Raw genomic sequence first — 22,206 nt, forward strand, 5'->3', positions numbered from 1 at the left:
AACTGTGTGTAGTTTTTGATTAAAATCTTGCTGTCTCTATATTAAATAGTACGTCCTGTTATTTTCTTTCATTTAAATGGTGTAAAAAAGGAAACAGTTAAGGTTTTAACGTTTTTAACGATGGAGGTTCAAATTTAATAACAGATTTTAGTTGAGGAATTATTTAAGTATAAACATATTTGATGGTTTTAATATGGATGTGCTTATAGTTGAGGGTTTGTTTCATTAAATTCCCTATTTTCTAACCATACTTATCATTATTCTCTAATTGGAATACTTTCTAGTCAATTTTTACAATAAAATTAAACTGATTTATTTAAAAGTGACATACAAACTTTAAATATTATATATCCATGTAAATTATTATATCATTTCACATACAAAATAGAAACTATAAATGATTTTTAAAACATATAAAGTTATTGTTCAAATATTTGTTATATAATTTAATGATTAATATTATCATAAGAATACAATAATTAAATTTTAATTTAATATTTTCTACAAAAATAAACATAGAAGAAATTTTATTTGGCTTATAAAAAGATTTGAGACATCTATCTATTTTATTAAAATAGAAGTGAATTTTATTTGACATAAATATCTTATTTTGGAAATATGTATATTACTAAAAATTAAGTACATTTTGAAAATAACCCTTTTTCATCATGATAATTACAACTTGTACCACTGACTTAATAATTATTAATTAATTATCTATAAATTATTTATATTTTTAGATTATTCTCTAGCCAAACTTATCATTATTCTCTAACCAAACTTATTATTATTCTATAACTTTATTATTTTATAATAAATTTTTACAATAAAGTTAAACTGAGTTATTTAAAAGTGACATACAAACTTTAAATATTATATATCCATGTATATTATTATTTCATTTCATATACAAAATATAAACTATAAATTTTGTATTAAAACATATAAACTTAATATTCAAATATATGTTAAATAATTTGATGATTAATATTATTTACATATATATATAAATTATAAGAATAAAATAATGAAATTTTAATTTAATATGTTCCTCAAAAATAAACATAGAAGAAAATTTCTTTGGCTTATAAACAATTTAGATACATATCTATCTATTTTATTAAAATAGAAGTGAATTTTATTTGACATAAATATTTTATTTTAGAAAAATTGATTTATTTATAAACATAATAGTATTAATTTAATTTATAAAGAAATAAATTAAAAATTGTTAATATAATTAAAAAATTACTAATGAACGAATATGTTAGGTAACATTGCATTTTGATTGATTTAGTATTCAACCACAATATCAGCAACTACAAATTATAGACAATTCAAAACCGTCGATCTATTATAAATGTCATATACTACAAATCGAAAACAAATATCCATATAAGTTCACATATGTGCAACTATTACATTGTGAAGAATTCTATTATATTTTTGTATTAAAATAATCACTCTTGCGGCTCCACGAGGCAAGCTCCAGTAGTTGAGTGATCCGTGTAAAACTGGGCCAACACTCTTATTCAGACAATTATGTCAAAGTATTTTTACAAATTATTAAGTAAAAAAAAATGTTTTCGGTCAAAACAAAAAATATTCTTTTAAAGAAACTTTTGGAAAAAAATAAAATTAAAAATAAGTAGAATTAGAAAAATGAGTCATCCACACATGTCTCTATCTTTCCCAGCCAAAATCACCATAATGAACTTTTTTTTTTATTATTATCTTTTCAAGATTCCGACAATTCCATACTCTGGATCGACCACTATATAAGAAGACGACAGAGCGATGCTTGAGATGAAGAATAGAGTCATCCTCAGCCATAGACGGAGAGAAGATAAAAGAATAACAATAATTACACGTAGATTGAAGAAACCATGGAAAGAAAGCCTTTTGAGGTTGAGACAACAAAGTCGGATGAGGATCAGAAACCCTACTCCGCTGTCGATGGCGGTGGTTCTGATTCGGTCGATTCATTTGATGAAGATCAGAAAAAGCTCGTGTACAGAGGATGGAAAGTCATGCCTTTTATCATTGGTAACGCTTATTTTCTTCTCTATTCAGACACTCCTTTTTTATTTTATTGTGTGTCTGCTTCTCTCAACACGGTCCAGAAACTAAATAAAGATGTGGAAAATAAACTAGAACATGTTGTCCGTGAAATTTAAAAAGTACTTTTCTTTTCTCTTCTTCTCTTTGACTGAAAACGATTGAAACCAGGATCAACCAAATCTACCAGATCTAGAGAAAGGTGTTATTACAACTTTTTTTCATTAATAATGCTTTTTAATTTTTAGTTTTATACGCTTAAAGACAAAGTTATTTAGTTTCTGGGAGTTACAGCAGTTAAAAGTTAAAACAAAAGGAATAAAGTTTCAAGTTAAAGAAGCACTGAAAGTACAACTTCGATTCGTGTGTGTTTCGGTTTAAAAGTTGTGAATTAAAAAGTTTGTTACTGTATGGGAAACCCGTTTTTCCCTTTGACTACTGATTCATTTATTGTGAAAAAGAAATTAATAATGATTCTTGTTCTTTTTACAGGTAATGAAACATTTGAGAAGATTGGGATCATTGGGACATTATCAAACCTTCTTGTGTACCTAACTCAAGTATTCAACCTCAAGAAATACACAGCTGCAACCATCATCAATGCCTTTAGTGGCACCATCAACTTCGGCACTTTCCTCGCTGCTTTCCTCTGCGACACTTACTTTGGTCGCTACAAGACTCTCAGTGTTGCTGTCATCGCTTGTTTTCTGGTACCTACTAATGCTGTTCTTAACGGTTTTGTTTTTCGTCATTACTCTTATTCTTTTTTTCTTTTTGCTAAACCGTGTTTTATCTTTTGTAGGGATCGCTTGCGATACTACTCACGGCAGCAGTTCCGGGACTGCACCCGACTCCTTGTGGAACAAAAAGTTCATGCGAAGGGCCAGGTGCGGGGCAGATTTTGTTTCTGATGTTGGGTTTAGCGCTTCTTGTGGTTGGTGCTGGTGGTATCAGGCCGTGTAACTTGGCGTTTGGTGCCGATCAGTTCAACCCCAAGTCCGAATCAGGAAAGAAAGGAATCAACAGTTTCTTCAACTGGTACTTCTTCACTTTCACGTTCGCGCAGATCATCTCGCTCACGCTAGTTGTGTATATCCAGTCGAATGTGAGCTGGACCATCGGTTTGAGTATCCCCGTGGGTCTCATGTTCTTGGCTTGCGTCATTTTCTTCGCTGGTCATAAACTTTATGTAAAAGTGAAAGCCTCGGGTAGTCCCTTGGCTGGTATAGCTCGTGTTATAGCAGCCGCGATCTCGAAACGAGGATTGAAGCCGGTTAAGCAGCCTTGGGTCGATCTTTACAATCACATTCCTCGTAACTATGCAAACTTAACCCTAAAATACACCGACCAGTTCAGGTATACTCAATAGTTCTGTCTCTATTGCTTTATATCTTGGCACAGCCGGATGGATGCCTTGACTTCTAAATATTTTTAAAATGGGTCGTATAGACCCACCCCAGGTTGTCAAATTTTGTTTACCGAAATATATATTTTTTATTTACCAAAATATTTTTAAAATGGGCCCGGTTGGAAACAAAATGCTGAAAACTAAATGTTGGTTTTGTTTGTTATATTGTTAGGTTTCTAGACAAAGCAGCGATAATGACACCTGAGGACAAGTTGAACTCTGATGGAACAGCTTCGGATCCATGGAAACTATGTACGATGCAGCAAGTGGAAGAAGTGAAATGCATTATAAGAGTGATTCCGATCTGGTTTGCTTGCGCTATCTACTACCTTGCAATAAGCATTCAAATGACTTATCCCGTCTTCCAAGCGCAACAGAGCGACAGGAGATTAGGTACCGGTGGCTTCAAGATCCCCGCAGCCACCTACGTAGTTTTCTTGATGACCGGTATGACGGTTTTCATCATAATCTACGACCGTGTCCTTGTCCCGTCGCTCAAAAGAGTGACCGGTCTAGACACTGGTATAACACTCTTGCAAAGGATCGGAGCGGGGATCTTCTTTGCGGTGTTGAGTTTATTGGTCTCCGGGTTCATAGAGGAACGTAGAAGAAGCATTGCGCTGACAAAACAGACTCTAGGGATGGAGCCTCGAACAGGAGAGATCTCATCAATGTCGGCGATGTGGCTGATTCCGCAGCTGGTTCTTGCAGGGATAGCTGAAGCGTTTACAGCCATTGGACAGATGGAGTTTTACTACAAGCAGTTTCCTGAGAACATGAGGAGCTTTGCTGGTTCTATCTTCTATGTCGGTGCGGGGGTTTCTAGCTACCTCGCTAGCTTCTTGATCTCCACTGTTCATCGGACAACTGAACATTCACCTTCGGGGAACTGGTTAGCTGAGGATCTGAACAAGGCCAAGTTGGATTACTTCTATTTCATGCTCACGGGGCTCATGTTCGTTAACATGGTTTACTTCTTGATAATGGCTAAGTTTTATAGATACAAAGGCAGTGATGATAAAGTCATCTCTGCTATTGAGACCAGTGAAGACGAGACCAAGCAGAAGCAAGCGAAGAACTCGGTTTAATCTGTAAACCTTTATTATTTATTTTCGGTCATCTAATTCAGTCTCATCTTTGTTGTTGTACTGTACTCCTTAGATCAAATGAATGATTGTAAAACAAGATTTTGTTGCTCGGTTTTATTATACATGGCAGAACAAATCACTAAAAGAAGAAGACTACTACAAGGATTCTAGATATATATATATATATATATATATGTATGCAACATCTACGTATCAAACTAGTAGAGACCTCCATGAAGGAACAGAGACCTCCATGATGGTCCATCAACGTGACTCTTCAGCGTGTGAAGCTCCCGCAACAGAGATCAAAAGACAAAGGGGAGCAAAGGTTGGAGTTTTTGGGTTTGAGATACTTACCTAGAGCCAGCTCTTGGCTTCATCCATTTGGCTAAGTTTGTAACCGCTGATCTTTTGTTTATTACTTAAAAACTGAATTATCTTTTGATATTTACAAAATGCCATCGAAAAGATATTTACTAAAACCATATATTTTTGGCATTTTGCTTCAGAACTTTAAGGCAACGATGAATTTATGGCATCTCAGTGTGCCAGTGCAATGGTTGAGATCAATATAAAGACTTTGGATTCTCAGACGCACACCTTACATGTCGATTAATGCGTAAGCTTATAGACATTTCTTTATCATGATTTCTTATAATTTAAAAAGGAATTTGCCAAAAGTAACCCACTACTTGATTTTAACCCCAAACCTATACCCAAACTTGAATCAAATACAAAACTAACATAAAAATCTTGTGAAATTACGATCTAACCCATTGTGACCAAACAAAAAAACAGAAGCCATTTTTACGAATATAACCCGAGTAAGTCGTCTGAGATGTTGAAAGTCGTATGGTACCAGTTTATCTTAAAAATAATTTATAAATTTTGTAAAAAATATTTTGATGAGTGAAAAATATAAATCATGTAATTATAAACAGTTTTAAGTGATATAAATTAAGATATGATAAAATTGATTTGTTTTCAAGATAGGTGAGTGGAAGTAGTGAATCATGATATTCTTTGGTTTCGGGGTTTGGCAAACATATGTTGTAGTATTGTATGTATTCTTAGGGTTATATTTTGGAAAGATTAAATGTTTTTTTCAAAAATTAATTTGCACCTATATGTGTTTATTTTTGTGTATCTATACTATTATTTGAGAAGTGAATTTGCTGATTTGTCATCTTCTCCATGATTTTAGTTAATTTGCTTATTTTGTCTTTTTCCATAATTTTAAGATATTTTACTGATTTGTCATATTTTCCAAGATTTTAGTTAATTTATTTACTTGTATCTTTTTCATAATCTTAGGATACATCATTAATTTACTTAATATTATTATTTAAATTTTTATTTTGATATATATATATTTATCATGATATTTAATATAATTAATAAATATTTAACTATTGAAACGATATATATACAAGTATTATTTTTAAATGTATATTTAATATATAATTATTATGAATAGATATTAACAATATCTAGCGATAATATCATCATTACTTTTATCTTATATTAATTTTATAATTTTAATGACTAATATTATAGCCAATTTCTCTGATTTTTATTGGAATTATTGATCAAATACAGATTATTAAAAAAAAGTTATATATAAGTATACTAATATATCTGAATTAATCGGTTTCATTGGTTTATTCGGTTTGATTGCTTAATATATTGAACCATATTCATATACTTCACTTTCTTAAAATAACATTCATTTGGTTTATTCAGTAGAACTAAATCCAAATTAATTTCTTTATTTCAGTTTGGTTTGGTTTTAAATAGTTCGGTTTTACCAGATTGAACACTTCTAAACTATCTTTATTTTGTTAATCTTTTATATTTGTGATTTTTATCATCCTTTCAGTACCACATGATTTCTTTTCAGTCAAAATACAATATATGTTAATTTCAATACAAATTTCGTAATTTAATTATTACTATAGAAAAGATTTTGATCTAAAATATACATCTTATAAATAAAAATATGAAACAAAAGAGCATAATTTAATACATTGATTACCAATATGAATATTAAAATTTTATATTTTATAATAATTTAAATTTTTATCTAATTGAATTTTTATTATTTTATAAAAATAAAAGTTAGAATTTAAAATTTTTAAATATATTAATCTGCACAAGGTGCGGGACACCAACTAGTAGTAAAAAAATTTTCAAGTTTGATTTGATTTTATGAAGTGTTTAATTAGATAATTAAGTTTAGGGGTTATGTTTAGGGTGTGGACGACTTATATTTCAGTCATCTGGTGAATAATTTTACCCAGACGACTTATATTTCAGTCGTCCGAATATTCCCGCCTAAAATTTTTTTAAAACAATTTCCCATTTAAACCAGACCTCGTCTAGGAAGTCTTCTATTTTAGTTTCCCGCTAAAATTATTTAGTTTCCAGCTAAAAATGTTAAATTCTTCTGGGTGACTTACAAGTAAGTCGTCTAGGAAGTCGTCTCAATCAAAAATATTTAACTTAAATGGATTTTTTGTCTCCCTATATAAAGAAAACATTACACATTCTCTTTCATTCTCTCAAATGGCTGTAACAAAAATGTAATGTTCATCATTCTAAAACTCTTCAACCTCTCTCTAATCTCTTTGAACTTATAAACACTAAGCTTTATATCAATTTATTGTTTTTGTCCCATGTCTTTCTTACTAACCTATCTTGTTTTTGCATGTTTTTAATCAGATGGTTCTCATCTTCCACTCATTTAAAGGTAGATATATCAATTTTAGATATATATTTTTGTGTGTTCTATAATGACAGATTTATCTAATCTTCCACTAATTTTTTCTGTTTTAAGCCATCTGAACGTTTTTGGATATACAGGTTTTTCATATCTGGATTTGGATATGCATGTTTTTCAGATGTTGAAGACGTCTGGGACGACTTACCTGTTAGTCGTCTAAAATATAATGTGCTAGACGACTTCCAGGAGGTCGTCTGGACTTCCTGGAAGTCGTCTGACGGAATCTTCTCCCATGTCGCTCCCTTTCATAACAGATCTGAGAGTTTTGATAAGTTTTTATGTCTGATTTTTCTTCATTTGGTAATTTTTTGTTGTATAAAGTTCTTACTTTTTTTCCCGAACTAAAACTCTTCAATCCCACTCTAATCTCTTTGACTTGAAAACACCAAACTTTATATGAATTTTTCAGTTTTGTCTCATGTCTTTCTTACTAATCTATCTTTTTTGCAGGTTTTTAATCAGATGGTTCTCCTCTTCCACTCATTTAAAGGTAGATCTATTAATTTTATATGTATTTTTGTGTGTTCTATAAATGTAGATTTATCTAATCTTCCACTCATTTTCTCTGTTTTTAAATCATTTGAACGTTTTTTGATATGCAGGATTTTCAGATCTGGATTTGATATGCAGGTTTTTCAGATCTGGAAGACTTCTAGGACGACTTACCTGTTAGTCGTCTAAAATACAATGCGCTAGACGACTTCAAGGAAATCTTCCAGACGACTTCTAGGAAGTCTTCCAAACGACTTCTATGAAGTCTTCCAGACACTTCCATGAAGTCTTCTTCCATATCAAGTGGAGTCCAAACTTGTCTTTATAGAGGAATGATCTATAATAGTTTTGTTTGTGGTATGTTTTGTGATTTGCATGTCTACTCTTTTATTTGTGAATTTTTTATAAAATCAGTAATAATGTTTCCCAAGATGTAATATATGTGCTAACAATGTGTTTACACATTTACAAATCAATGAAATAATATACTTCAATAGCCTTTTACTTATCTTTGGATCTCCCATATGCAATAATAAACCCTAATGGTCTTCTTCTCATCTTAATAAACAAGAATGTTGGTAGCCTCATATTGATATAACATTTTAAGAAGCATTTTAACCTTTCTTCCAACTCATAATAATAATCATCATTGGTGTCTATAACAATAATACTTAAGAGATAGAAGCAAACAATAGTAACTAGTCAAAGCATATCACATCTTTTACAAGTTTGTGTTAAAAAACTTAGTCAAATTTAGTAAAACTTGGTTACCCAAAACGTTTTAGTCCCATGTTTCAAACTTGCTCTGACCTTCCATTGACAACCACTAACACGACATGTTGCCACTAAGAGAGTTTTTGTTAACTTGTATATTCCAACATCCATCTTTCAACAATCATTTTCCATATACTGCATGTAACTGACGCATCATCTGAAAAAGTCAAAATAAAACACCTTAGTAAACATAGAACAAAGAAAACAAAAGTTTATTAAAGATCGACGCAAACGACTTCAATATAAGTCTTCCAGACGACTAAAATATAAGTAGTCTGGTCAACGCAGAGGTTATTTTTGCAATTGACTTTGAAATCCGTTATCTGAGACGACTGAAAAATAAATCATCTACTTTTGTTTGGTTTAAAAAAAAACCCCAAAAAAGTTAGACTACTTACATTTCAGTCGTTATAGGTTAGTTTTGCGTTTGACTGGATTATTTTAGAAGTTTGACTTTCCTGGACGACTTACATTTCAGTCGTCTAGTGAAAAATTGAAATATCAATATTTTATTAAAACTCGACGACTTATAGGTTAGTTTTGCAATTGAAAAAAAAAATTTAATATTTAATTATATATAGACGACTTACAATTCAGTCGTCCGTCCGACGGGGCGAAGTCACTCGACTAAAAGGAGAGGGCGTAAGCATAACTTGAGCACTTGTCTAGAGAGGGGCGGTTGAGCAACTCAAGCGAACCGCCCTCCCTTACTACAACATAAGGACAGAGGGGAGAAGGTTGTGAAGGTGGCCTCATTATCCACACCTCTGGTCAGGATTTAAGAGGTTTAACTAGAATCTCGGAATAAAATTCTTGACCACTTACATGTAAGCCGTCGGGCGGATGACTGAATTGTAAGTTGTCTGGGTATAATTAAATATTGACGTTTTTTTTCAATGGCAAAACTAACCTACGACGACTTACATGTAAATCGTCGGATTTTAATAAAATATTGATATTTCAATTTTCCACCATACGACTGAAAAAAAGTCGTCCAGGAAAGTCAAAATTTCGACAAATTTTATCGTCAAATTTTTTAATTTGTTTGTAATATATTAATATAATTTCTGATTCTCACAAGAATAAAATTAAAGGTATATAGATTCGTCATGATTCTAATGATGTAACAAAATCTTGGATCCTAACAATTTTTGGTGAAACTTATTTTTCATTAAAATGCAAATGGAATCTTATCACACATTTATAGAAATTGTATAATTTTTTTTTTGATAACTCTAGTATCCGGATGTCCATGAGAGACACTCGACTAGCGCTTAATGACCGTTCACCGGAAATTTGGACATAGCCCACCGGGGAGCCTGTTGAAGCCCACCGGTGGACATAGTGATGCGCCTCAGTACATGAATCAGTACATGGAACCAGTCCAGGATGGAGCTCAGGACAATCAGATCATTCCAACCGAGGTTCAAGCAACCGACCGTTCCAGACAGACAGACCGAGTCGTGTACCGGATCAACCCGTAAGCGTCTGGAAAGGAGTTAAGGCTGGAACCACGTCCAGACGACCAAACCAACCGAACCACAACCTGTCTTTCCCGCCCCACTTGCCAAGCCAAGACGGATATCAATGGAGTTCCAATCATAAAATTATAACTTTGGATCTTCTCTCCTATCTATCAATAACACAATGAAACACAAAGAAAACACACTTTGCCTCTAACATGGCGGCAAAGCTTATATAATTAGGTTAAAAACTCGTCAGGGGCAATCTTGTAAAATAGTGAAATCTTGGCTTCAAGTCGGCTGTGACCAAACGGGCTTCCTGCGTGCTTCGCTGTCGATCGATACCATGTCTTGTGTATCGATCGATTCTAGCTCTCCAGTATCGACCAATAGTCGATTTCGATGGTCATCTCGGGTGCTTGCTCCAAATATCTTCAAAATGCTCCAAAATCATCACTTATCTCCAAAACATTCCTGATCTTATAAATATAATAAATAGACTATATAATAATCTAATTATTAGTAAAAATGCCTATAAACTATGGATGAAAATGGGTCAAATATGTAGTCTATCACCTAGGTCTAAATCTGGTCGAGATTCTATCTTTGTAGTGGTCGTTAGATTCTCTAAAATGGCTCATTTCATACCTTGTCATAAGGCTGATGATGATATGCAAGTTGCTGATCTATTCTTTAGGAAAATTGTTAGATTGCACGGAACGCCTAAGACCATTGTTTCTGATCGTGATGCTAAGTTCCTTAGCTATTTCTGGAAAACGTTATGGTCTAAGCTAGGAACTAGATTGATGTTTCCCACCACTTGTCATCCTCAAACTGATGGTCAAACTGAGGTTGTAAATCGAACCTTGTCTGCATTGCTTAGATCATTGGTTAAGAAAAATCTTAAGACTTTGGGAAAAATGTTTGCTGAATTCGCTTACAATCATTCATTGCACTCTTCTACTAAGTTTTCTCCTTTTGAGGTTGTTTACGGTTTCAATCCCTTATCTCCACTTGATCTTTTGCTTTTGTCTTTGAGTGAAAGAGTTAGCACAGATGGCAAAAGGAAATCGGACACAATCCGAAAGTTGCATGAGACAGTTTGTGCCAACATTGAAGCCAAAACCAAGGTGTACACAAGGAAGGCAAACAAGAAGAAAAAGAAGGTCATTTTTGAAGAGGGTGATCTTGTTTGGATTCATCTTAAGAATGAACGATTTTCGGAAGAAAAAAAGTCCAAACTCATGCCGAGGGTCGATGGTCCTTTTCAGATCCTTAAGAAAATCCATGACAATGCTTATCAGCTTGATTTGCAAAGTAATAAGTATGACATTTCTTCAAGTTTTAATGTTTCTGATTTATGTCATTTTCTAGCAGATGATCCAGATTTGTGGACAAATCCTTTTGAAGAGGAATGGAATGATGCGTCTCAATACATGGATAAGTACATGGAACCAGTCCAGGATGGAGCTTAGGACGATCAGATCATTCCAACCGAGGTTCGAGCAACCGACTGTTCCAGACAGACAGGTCGAACCGTGTACCGGATCAACCCGCAAGCGTCCGGAAAGGAGCTAAGGCTGGAACCACGTCCAGACGACCGAACCAACCGAACCACAGCCCGTCTTCCCCGTCCCACTCGCCAAGCCAAGACGGATGGTCAAGTGAGAACGCACTTTGATCGAGTGGAGTCCGAGCCAGACCATGGCCTTTCCCTTTTGGTCCGTCTGATCCGAGCCAATTGTCCCAACGAACGTACTGATGGATCAGCCGGCCAGTATGATCAGTTCCTGAACTTTGATGATCAAAATTTATCTAAGGCATGGATTCTTCAATTGTCCAAAGACTTGAGTCGTGCTAGGACCAAGTTGGTGCATGAGCCTTACCCGGATGATTGTCCTGACCGCACCGTGTCCGTCCTGCTCCTTACCGCGAAGGAACCACTTTGTTTGGACAAACCTGGACGCCAGCCGAAGAGTCATCTTTGACCAGATCTGAGATCCAAGAGTTTTTCTACATTGTCTTTCAAACTTTATAGTCAATTTCGATTTTCTCAGTTTGTCATTAACACATTCATATATCTTTTTCTATTCCTCAAGTAGTGTAAATATGTAAACACTTCTCATAACAAAATCATTTCATTTTCTTTCAACTTTTGAATCTTTACTCTTTGTTCTTCGATAAGAACTTCTCTTGTTTCCTTGGTGTGGTTAGCTTCAAGTAAACACTTCTTGTCCGTTGGTCTTGTGAGTCATATCAAGCAACGGTTCGAGATCGCCTCTTTGTTGGACCAGTGCGTCATATCCGGCAGTAAACTGGTTCGGGAATATCAAAGGCCAATCCGCAACCTTTGTGCGACCCATCGATCCATCAGTTCTCCTTCGGAGTTCATATCCTTTCCAATCCAGTCGAGTGATCCTTTTTAGGACGTATCACATAGCCCACATGGGAGCCACCGAAGACATCTAGGAGAACTGGTGATCACCCCATGTTAATCCACTAGTGGCCACATGCAGCTTGGACATGGACTTCTCTGTATTGGGCCCAAAAATCCTTAAAGATAATCACCACAAATCCAGCGGTAGCCATGATTCGAACCATCACCTGTTGGATAAAACCCTAAAATATAATCTTTTCCGCTTGCCACTAGAAAAATTGTGTAATTTTGTATTGAATAACTCTTTTTGTTTGAGAATAAAAAATTGAATTAACATTTCACTAACAGATTTTTTTGACAGTAAATTTATAAAACAATAATCCAAATAAGATTATATAAATAGTTACGAAAATTGATCGTAAACAGTTAAAAAAATTCTTCATAATAATTTTATAACTAATTAATTAATTAAAGGGCAATTGTCAATAATAGCACATTTTGAAGTTTATGTCTCAAAAATAGCACTAGAAGGAGAAAGTCACAAAAATGACATTCATTAAAGGGTAAAATATCTATAATACACTTGGTTTAAAATTAAATAAACAAACAAAAATAAAAATAAATAAAAATAAAAATAACTTTTTTTTTTATAGTTTCAGATTATATGTTTTCAGATTCGAAATTTTTATAATTTTAAAAAAAAAAAATTTAATTTTTTTTTCAAATTTTTTTTTATTTTTTTTAAAAATTTTCTTTTTATAATTTAAAAATACTTTTTGAAACTGTTTTTAAAATTTTTATTTTTTATTTTTTATTTTATTATTTATTTTTTATAAAATTTTAAACCCTAATTCCAAAACCCCACCCCTTAACTCTAAACCCTAAGATTTGGATTAATTAACCCAAAGGGTATAAATGTATATTACCTCTTTAATGAAACCTATTTTTGTGACTTTGAGCCTTGAGTGCTACTTTGGGAACAAAAACTTGGTTGGGTGTTATTCTAGTCTTTTTCTCTTAATTAAATATGTTAACTAATTAGGTTATAATATAAATGAATTTTTTTTTTTGGTTTGAATTATTTCTTATTTATAATTTTATTATTAGTATTATCATTACTTTTAAATATTTAAAAATTAATATTTTGGAAAATTGTTGATTTAGATTTGTGCTAAAATTCAACTTTTCACTCAAACTAAAAAACTTTAACTGTTGACTAACGATAGGAATAAAGTGATAACGTCAATTTATGATTAAAAAGCTGGTCGACAAAAATTAAGTGTCTTTTTGGTTTACTGAATAGTTGACGGCTTATTTAAACCAAATTTGAAAATTGATTTAAATGACATTTTTCTAAATTTATACTAGTCAGAGACAGATCCGATCTATAGAAACCAAAGAAGGAAGAGTGCATAGATTTATATGAATCGAATCCTCAATGTGATAATGACTTGACGAAGAAAACTACCTTTAGATTCCGTAACAACTCTTGCAATGAAAACATTTTAGCTTAATCATGTGACAAAATCTGCTTTCCCATCCTCTTTCAACCGCTGATGAGTATTATCACAATTTTCCTCTCGCTCTGATTGTAAAAAAAGTACTTACTTCCTTTTCTGTATGTACTTGGGAGATCTTCTAAACCGTAGCACCATATCTCCACTTGCTCTATTTTTTGGTTTCCTTTTTTCTTTTTGGTTAACGTTGCTTCTCGTAAAGAAGAAGCTGTGGCTGCAAGTGTCCTTTCTTGCACGTAGAAAGTACATCAGTCCAGCTACCGATCACCTGAAAATATGTTAACACATCAAACGGGTGATAAACGTGGAATCCTGTATATGCCTTCAAAGTCGAGTGTATTTCAATACTCTTATTACCTTAACAGTTTTGTCATCGTACATGATCCACCGATCGTGTTCATGACTATATGCAAAGCAATGATAATGCTGTCCATAATAGCAAACCTGGAGTTTCAGAAAGCGCAGAACAACAACGTTAAGATCATAGAAAGCCAAAAGAAAAACAAATAGTAAACACGTACCACAGAAGCTAAGCTATATATGCTCTTAGGGTCAAGACCACGGTACATGATGCTGATGTCTATTTCGGTATTCAAGGCTGCAAGAGTAGCTGCTATGTCTTCTACACTCTCGCATGTGTTTTGCCACCCTAAAACTGCCCAACCCCCAAAAATGTTAGGACACAAATATCAGTGATCTGAAAAGGCTAACATTCAACAGAATCCCTAGGAAAAGAATTACCTGCAGTAAAAACATGTGGTGGAGTGTTAAGAAAATGTCGGATATGGTTGGGTTTCCCACACCCACCAGTTTCAGGATCACAGGCTATTTGGTGGTTCATCTCGACAAGATTTAGGAGTTCATCAAATGCAGTCTCGGGGCAGGTAACCTATTAGACATAATGTGGGCAAACCAACAGTGAATTATGAAACCAATGAACACTTGCATGATTAGTATATCTTTTCACCTTCATGTTCCGTAGGGCACTAGCGTTGATGTTATGGAAAAAGGAAGTGTACTTCATATGCCTCGACTCCAGCCCACAGCTGTAGCAATTCAGTTGCTCAAAGATATTCATTCCAAACAGAGAATGGGCAATACATGTGCGGTTGGCACAATCCCATGAACCTGTGTAGTTGCTCTCAGAAGAATCTGTGTCAGACACGCTTGCGCTCTGAGCAAATGAGCGATGAAGGCAGTCGAAAATCACAGCCAATACTTCTGAAGCATCGTTCATCTGAGCCTGTTCACCATAAGACGCCCAACTTTAGGCTCCTTGATGCAACGAAAGTACTCTGTATTAGGATAAATATTTGAAACCAGAACAAGTTTATTACCTCTTGGAAGAAACTGCTATCTGGATACAAGTTGCTCAACGCAATTCTGAGCGTTGAAGGTGTTACAGGTTCTTTTCGTATTTCCCTCGAAGCAGCGCTTAAAGCAGTAAGAACTTCATACAATGAGCAGACGACACAAGGATCTCCAACGTGATGGTGATCTAAAGTTGAACTACGCAAGAACTCAGCCCGAAACACCCCCAGATTCCATAGAGACTGAGATCAAAATAAAACAACATTAAAATTATAAATCTTTCAAGCTGTATACTGTAGACCATGATACCTGAGAAATCAAACAGTTTTTGAGAATGGAGGTTACCTGTATGATAACATTCAAAAAGCAATTATATTCCCCAACTTCATTCTGAAGACCTGTACCAAATATGCCAACTTCTGTAGAGCTTGGAGACTCCTTTGTGGAATCAGAAATTTCATGACTGTTTACTTCCAGAGGTGTCCTCAAACATGACGTCATATTTCTACCTCCTTGGTACGTATCTGGGTTGAAACAAAATGTTATGGCGTCAGATGCTTCATATCAGGCTTTGTCAATGTCACTCCAAAATGATCACAGAACAAATATGATGAAAGTGAAAAAAAGGTAACTTGACATCTAAAATAAAAGAACGTGTCCTGAGATGGAGAGAAGGCTGAGTCAGACAATAGACAAGAATGGACACTTGCAAAAAATACCAAAGGTTGATAAAGAGATATAATAAATAAGCAGGGACGGTTGAGAAACTACCAAGGCTTTGACGCACAGCTTTTTTAAGGTCAGCTTGAAACTTTTCTTCTTCATCCTCTTCAGCTTGTAGTTGTCTTAATGTCTTTGTTCCCACATCTTCATCACCAGGATGAAATATCATGTTATATAAGAATTGCAAGAAATCAATGTGATGTCATTCTTTGTTGCAGAAAAGTAAAACCAATATACAGTAATCAAAGTAGCTCCGGCTTTAACAAAAGTCTAACTTTAATTATAATTCCAAGTTCAAATACGTAACAACAATCATTCTCTGAAATCATGAGACAGATAAGAATAAAAATGAAAAAAAGACCTACCACCATTGCTACGCAGAGTTTCAGATTCTCTCTCCTTGCCGGTGCTCTCAGAAGGTCCAACTACCTTGTTAGAAGTTTTTTGGCGTCTACCCCTCCTCCCAATGCGTTGATCAGATTGTAAAACACCAGCTTGGGTAGCTACCCCATTAGCCACTACTGCAATATACAAAACAAACCAATATAAGCGTATCAGAAAGGTCAGTAGAGACATATATTCAAATTCGAAGACATTGATAACCTTTTTGGGATTTCACATCCTGAACCGTGGCAGCATCAGGTATCGCACAATGATTTGTTGACCGACAGTCACCATTTGTATACACGTGAGTTACTTCCAAGTCATGAGATAGTCCATTTCTTTGAACAAGGTTCTCCTGGTAAAGCCAAGAAACCCAAAAATTAAATTGAAGTGATCACTCGCGACACCACAACCTTGTCACTCAATGGTTACCTGACTTAGTGATTTTTCTTGTTCTCGTAAATCTAAATCAACAAAGACACCATCTCTGCAAATATCATGCACTGCCTCTGCATCACTCGTTGTAACTAAAGAGCTGTATTTCTTTTGTTGTTCTGCAATATGCTTCTCCTTGGCTTCATTCTCAATTCTTCTTTGATACTCGAGAGTTTCTTCAAGCTTTATCTCATCTAGCTCTAGCTCTGTTCGGCGTCTGCATTCCTCTTCCTGTTCTTTTAAAGATTCAACAGCTTCAGGAACAACGTCAGCCTCTGAGGGATCACCAAAAGATGCAACCGAAGGGAGGCTGGAACAAGAAATCATCAAAGAAATATTATTTACCACCAATTTTCAGGACGAAAATAAATTATCTCGGTTCAGTATTTAAACTAATTTTTTTAACATAAAAGATCTTCACCTGTGTTCAACTGAATCAACATTGAAGCGATGGTCGTTTCCAACAGAAGCCTATAGCAAAACATTAAAGCTAGTTACAAATATAGACAAGAAATAGTTAAAAAGTAGACAACAGATTAGTTCTAACCTTTGAATCCTTCAATTTTTTAGAGTGTTTATTCTTTTTCTTATCCTTGGACTTTTCTTGGGTGTGTTTAGAATGATCATTTCTTCCTCGGGCCTCCTTCTTAGAATCAAGAGCGAGCTCAACGAGAAACGCTTTGCTTGCAGCATCAGACTTCTCAGTGGCATCTTTCTCTGCCAATGCCTCCAAATGTGCCTGGAAAGAGAGAAAAGTGGAATCAAAACCCGAAAGAACCCTACACCTAAAGGGTAGGAAAGATAACAAGGTCTAATGAGTTAGATACTTACCCGCATGTAAGACCTGACCAACGGTAACATTACTATCTGATAATCATTGGATGAAGCAGGTCCAAGCCTTAGCTCTAATTGCTGCACCACAGTAACACCGCGCATCATTCTTGCATCGATTCTGTTAAGCTGTAATACACACATACGGAATATTTGTTAAGGAACAAGGCAGTTATCAATTATTCTCAGTCGTGTTGTGTAAAGATAGAAAAGGTTACCTCTGTAGACAACTGCTCCTTTTGTTTCTGGATCGCAGTCTCTATGAAACTGTCAGCTTCACTAAAAGAATCTTTCATCCCCCATTCATCAGCTTCACCAGATTCTAGGTCACGTAGCTGAGAACTCGTGCATGTATATGATTCTTCATATCCAAACTGATTGCGTTTAAGAGTGTCTGCGTCTCTCAAAACATTTTTTATAGCTTCTAATTCAAAGCTACTACTAAAAAACTCCAATTCATGAGCACTTAGCTCTTCCCTTCGTTTTCTCAGCACAGATTCATAGCTTTCATGAGTAAAGTCCGGTGAAGTCTCTCTTTTCCGGCCTTCTTCAAGACAAAGGTCCTCAACAGTTTGCAGTGCTCCCTCGTAGCCTAAGTGCTCGCATTTTCTCTCGAAGAGGTTCTGCAAGTCATGGACCTCCTTCTCAAGAATCTCCATGGTCTTTTGTTCTTGATTTGTTTTCTCTTCCACTGTGCGCATCCAAATCGCAGTTTGTTCCCCACTAGAGGGTCCTGAGAAGATCCATGATAGAAAACCATCCGCACCAGCAGACACATTATTGCCATTAGCAATATCTTCAGAACTGGCAATATCTCCATTATTCAATGCTGAGCCCATATGTTTCTCTTGGATGCACTCTGAGCCAAGCAATTTTTCATCCAGAAGAAGACATGACCCTTCACCATCAAGAAAAATCTCTTCTGTAATTTGAAGACCCAGGTCAACTTCATCGTTGGGGTTACTTTGTTCCGAATATCGACTCACCCCACAGGCATGTGACAAGTCTTGCAGGAATTGAAGAATTTTCTTGAGCTGGGTAGCTCCCAAGAAGCGTATGCATATGGGTGACTGACCCAAACCACGATTTAAGAATTGCGAAACCGAGGGTAGATTCCGTAGTTCATCCAGAGTAAACTGTATCACCTTATCATAATGGCTGGTAGCTAAATAACTGTGTTTGATAAGTAGCTCAAATGCTGCACGGATGCTTTTAAGGAGCTTTGTACGTTCCGGATCATCGGATATCGGCCATTCATCAGTAAGACAAAACGGATTTGACAGCCTATCCTTTTCCGACTCATTCTTCTCATAACCGTTGCAAGCATCTCCAATGTTTTCTTTTTCTGGTGAAGTGTCATTCCATGCATCCTGGAAGCAATCGTCACCATCGTCCATGTAACCTCCAGCGTAAAACTCACTAAACTCAGAATTTTGGATTTTCTGCTGGCTGCAAAGCAACTTCACCGCTGCAGGAAAATCCAATGGTTTCCATGGGGAAGTAAGAAGCATCTCAATCCTCTCACTGTCGAGACTCTGAGGCAAAACCATTTGCATCTTAGGAAAAACATTACCCATATGCTCCCCTACAATATGCTGCATATAAGACTCAGAATCCTTGAACTTTTCACTACACTTGCAGCAAACCCAAAACCGCCAAGTCTTATTAGCTTCACAAAAGGACAAAGCTTCAGTTATTATATCATTTGCATCGCCATCCTTGGATGCACTAAAGTGACTCTTAAGATCACTAACCTTAATCCTAAGTAATTCTTTTTTCATTTCTTTGCTTGTAGACTCCCAATATGATCTAACCCGATCTCTTCTCTCTACTGTAGAGCCGTTCTTCCTTGCATTCCCATGCTTTCTCCTCTCCCCGCTTCTCTGACCCGAGCCTAATGCTGGATCTGATCCCTTGCTGTTAACACTATCTACCGAGGAAGATTCTGATTTCTGCTGCAACAACCTACCTGCAGCCACTCTCACTTCAATCTCCTTCCTCTTCTCTTCAAGAGTCTTGGTAGCTTTCTTAATCTCGTTCGGCCTCCTGGTCTGAACCAAGTTACTCTCAATAGGATCCTCAGCCATCTTCCTCATGTCAAACAACCGAAACTCCCCTTCTCCATTTCTCAGATGTTTCATCCAAGTGGACAACGAACCAAGATTAGACTTCTGTATCAGTGACCTGACCTCATCCTGAACATTCGCAATACGAGCCTCAGGTGTCAATATCTTGTGCTGACTCTCGTCCTGAAGAGAGTCTTTAGCAGGATCGATTGGATTCTCAATGGCGAGAGCTCTGTGACACTCCTGCACAACCTCCTCGTACTCTCTACCATCGCTAGCAGACTCGTAAAGCAGGTTAGCGTAAAAATGGGAAAACTCAATAGAGTTGGGTGAAAGCTCCACAGCTTTTCTAGCGGATTCAATAGCGCTACGGATGTACTTCTGTTTAGTAACTGCGTCTTCGTATACAGAAGAAACCTTCACGCACACAGTACCTTGGACACGGTGAATCAGGGCAGAGTGTTGATGGCGAGAGCATGATTCCTTCATGAGCCGAATCGCCTTGTTGTAGCTTCCCCGCCGGAATGACGTCAGTGCCTTCTCGCACTCCGCCTTGATTTCAGCCAAATTTGACGGCTCCTCATAGGAGGTAGAAGCGGAAACCTCAGAGGACGGCTGAGCCTCCGCCGCTGAAGAAGATAGCGATTGCTTGGAGCGAGGCGCGGGGGGTTTCTTCTTCTGACCCATCGACGATTCAGTTCAAACCTAATTTAATCCGCATGAAGAAGAGATGCTCGAAGACGGTTAAATCGGAAATTAAGTTGCAGTCAGCGTAAGGCGTCGCGTCGGGGATTACGAGAACGTAGTACGACGGAGAGGGTTGGTGAGGTAGAAGAGATGGAGAGTAGAAGAAGACTCGTTGTCGTCTCTCTCTCTATGTGGAGTGCGAAAAGGGGATTGATTTATTAACCGAGTGAGATTTACATCGCGATTATTGATTTAGAAGAGATATATATTTGTTCGGTTTATGTCACATTTTGTGGTTTGGTGCGGTTGAACCGTCTGTTCCTTTCATGCTACATTTCTTTCTTTTTTTTGATAGTATATATACAAGATATCAACAGGTTTTTGTTTGATGTTTTAATTTAATAAAAACCATAAAATAATAAATCATTTTATTATAATATTATGATTGTTTTTTGCATATATTGTTTGAGATTTATTTAATAATTTTACTCCTCGAATACAATGGGATTTTACAGCCCTTACCAGACCTTATATCATTTCTTTCGGTTGGCACACATAAGTTCAACTTAATATATTTTTATATTTTATAATCATGATGCATAGATGAGTTGTTATAAACTTTATACTCAGTATTACAGAAAATACTATACATAAACATTTAAACTGAACACAATCCAAAATAAAAAGTAAAAAGAAATAAAAGTTAAATACATCAATCGAATCAATGACAATATTATACATGTTCTTATGTACTAATTTAATGTTTTTATTAAATAAGTCTTTAAAATGTTATTTTGTTAGGATTTTTTTTTAAAAAGAAAACATTCTATTTTATAAATCTCCTTTTTATTTATAATTAAAAAATAAATATATTAAATACTCTTTTTAAAATTTTGTTTAAGATTTTACAAAAGGTAAATTATTGTCATATTACCTATTACAATTAGCTTCTCTTTATAATTTCAAAAACAAATATATTGCTATCAACTAATTATTTTATTTATTAATAAATATTTTAAAATTGTATTTTTACAATTCATATCAATACTAATTTTACACTTCTTTTGTTAATTAGATAATTTTTAGTATCATGTTATCATCAAACACTCTCTTAAAAATAATATCAAATAAAATTTTACAATTCTCTTTTGGTTAGGATTTAAAAATATTACACAAATTTCTTTTGTTTAGGATTTTTTTATAAAAAAAAAGAAAAACAACTATCAAATATTCTTTTACAGTTTTGTAGGATTTTAGAAAAAGAAATTAATATCACATAATCTTTTACTATTATATTTTGTCTAGGATTTAAAGAAATACAATTTCTATCAAATAACTATTTCCAGTTAATATTAAATATTTTTAAAAGTTGCAACTTTCAAATCGTATTTTTCAATATCATTAATATTTTTACAATTTTTCTTGTTAAATGAATAAATGTTACTATCATGTTTATCATTAAATTTTTGAAGTAAAAATTACTATTGAATAAAATTTTACAATTCTCTCTAGTCATGATCTGAAAAAAGGAAAATTTTTTAATTGGTTAAGATTAGAAAATAATTTTCTTTTAAAAATCTCTTTTATTAAAGATTTAAGAAAAAGAAGAAGTTATTTTCACATAATGGAAGTTTTTATTGACACTAATTTTTTTATTGACACATATCACAATCATACATATCAAGTGAAATATTTGAAGTTAATTTTGGTTTATATTTTTTAACACAAAATTATTAAAAAGTAAAGTTAGTTAATTATAAGAAAATAAGATTAATTTTATTTTTTTTATTTTATTTGCGCTTTTAAAAAG

The 22,206-nt window shown here is 34.5% G+C and overlaps 2 protein-coding genes across 2 annotated transcripts; one reads left to right on the top strand and one right to left on the bottom strand.

The window, feature by feature from the left end:
* The first annotated feature begins 1,713 nt into the window (after positions 1-1,713).
* On the top strand, positions 1,714-4,671 carry LOC106410496 (protein NRT1/ PTR FAMILY 2.10-like). Its single transcript, XM_048782647.1, has 4 exons — positions 1,714-2,046; positions 2,551-2,768; positions 2,861-3,414; positions 3,639-4,671. Exons 1-4 carry the CDS (start codon positions 1,887-1,889, stop codon positions 4,552-4,554), a joined length of 1,848 nt encoding a protein of 615 aa, XP_048638604.1. The 5' UTR covers positions 1,714-1,886; the 3' UTR covers positions 4,555-4,671.
* A 9,170-nt stretch (positions 4,672-13,841) lies between these two features.
* Positions 13,842-20,635, bottom strand: LOC106410298. Its single transcript, XM_013850793.3, has 15 exons — positions 17,862-20,635; positions 17,644-17,772; positions 17,360-17,551; positions 17,234-17,283; positions 16,810-17,122; positions 16,597-16,732; positions 16,359-16,514; positions 16,042-16,137; positions 15,616-15,794; positions 15,297-15,512; positions 14,927-15,202; positions 14,701-14,848; positions 14,481-14,614; positions 14,317-14,403; positions 13,842-14,227 (listed from the first exon to the last, which is right to left on the bottom strand). The coding sequence occupies exons 1-15, from the start codon at positions 20,394-20,396 to the stop codon at positions 14,141-14,143; spliced, it is 4,734 nt and encodes a 1,577-aa protein (XP_013706247.2). The 5' UTR covers positions 20,397-20,635; the 3' UTR covers positions 13,842-14,140.
* Positions 20,636-22,206: the final 1,571 nt, after the last annotated feature.

The sequence above is a fragment of the Brassica napus genome, chromosome A6, assembly GCF_020379485.1.
Source record: "Brassica napus cultivar Da-Ae chromosome A6, Da-Ae, whole genome shotgun sequence".
NCBI classification, from domain to species: Eukaryota; Viridiplantae; Streptophyta; class Magnoliopsida; order Brassicales; family Brassicaceae; genus Brassica; species Brassica napus.

Excerpts from the sequence above, each read along its gene's own strand:
- LOC106410298 (XM_013850793.3), bottom strand. The coding sequence starts at position 20,396 with ATGGGTCAGAAGAAGAAACCCCCCGCGCCTCGCTCCAAGCAATCGCTA. Across the intron at positions 17,552-17,643 it reads TGGTCAGGTCTTACATGCGG|GCACATTTGGAGGCATTGGC; the intron begins GTAAGTATCTAA and ends CTCTCTTTCCAG. Across the intron at positions 14,615-14,700 it reads ACCACATGTTTTTACTGCAG|TTTTAGGGTGGCAAAACACA; the intron begins GTAATTCTTTTC and ends GGGGTTGGGCAG.
- LOC106410496 (XM_048782647.1), top strand. The coding sequence starts at position 1,887 with ATGGAAAGAAAGCCTTTTGAGGTTGAGACAACAAAGTCGGATGAGGAT. Across the intron at positions 2,047-2,550 it reads AGTCATGCCTTTTATCATTG|GTAATGAAACATTTGAGAAG; the intron begins GTAACGCTTATT and ends TTCTTTTTACAG. Across the intron at positions 3,415-3,638 it reads AAATACACCGACCAGTTCAG|GTTTCTAGACAAAGCAGCGA; the intron begins GTATACTCAATA and ends TTATATTGTTAG.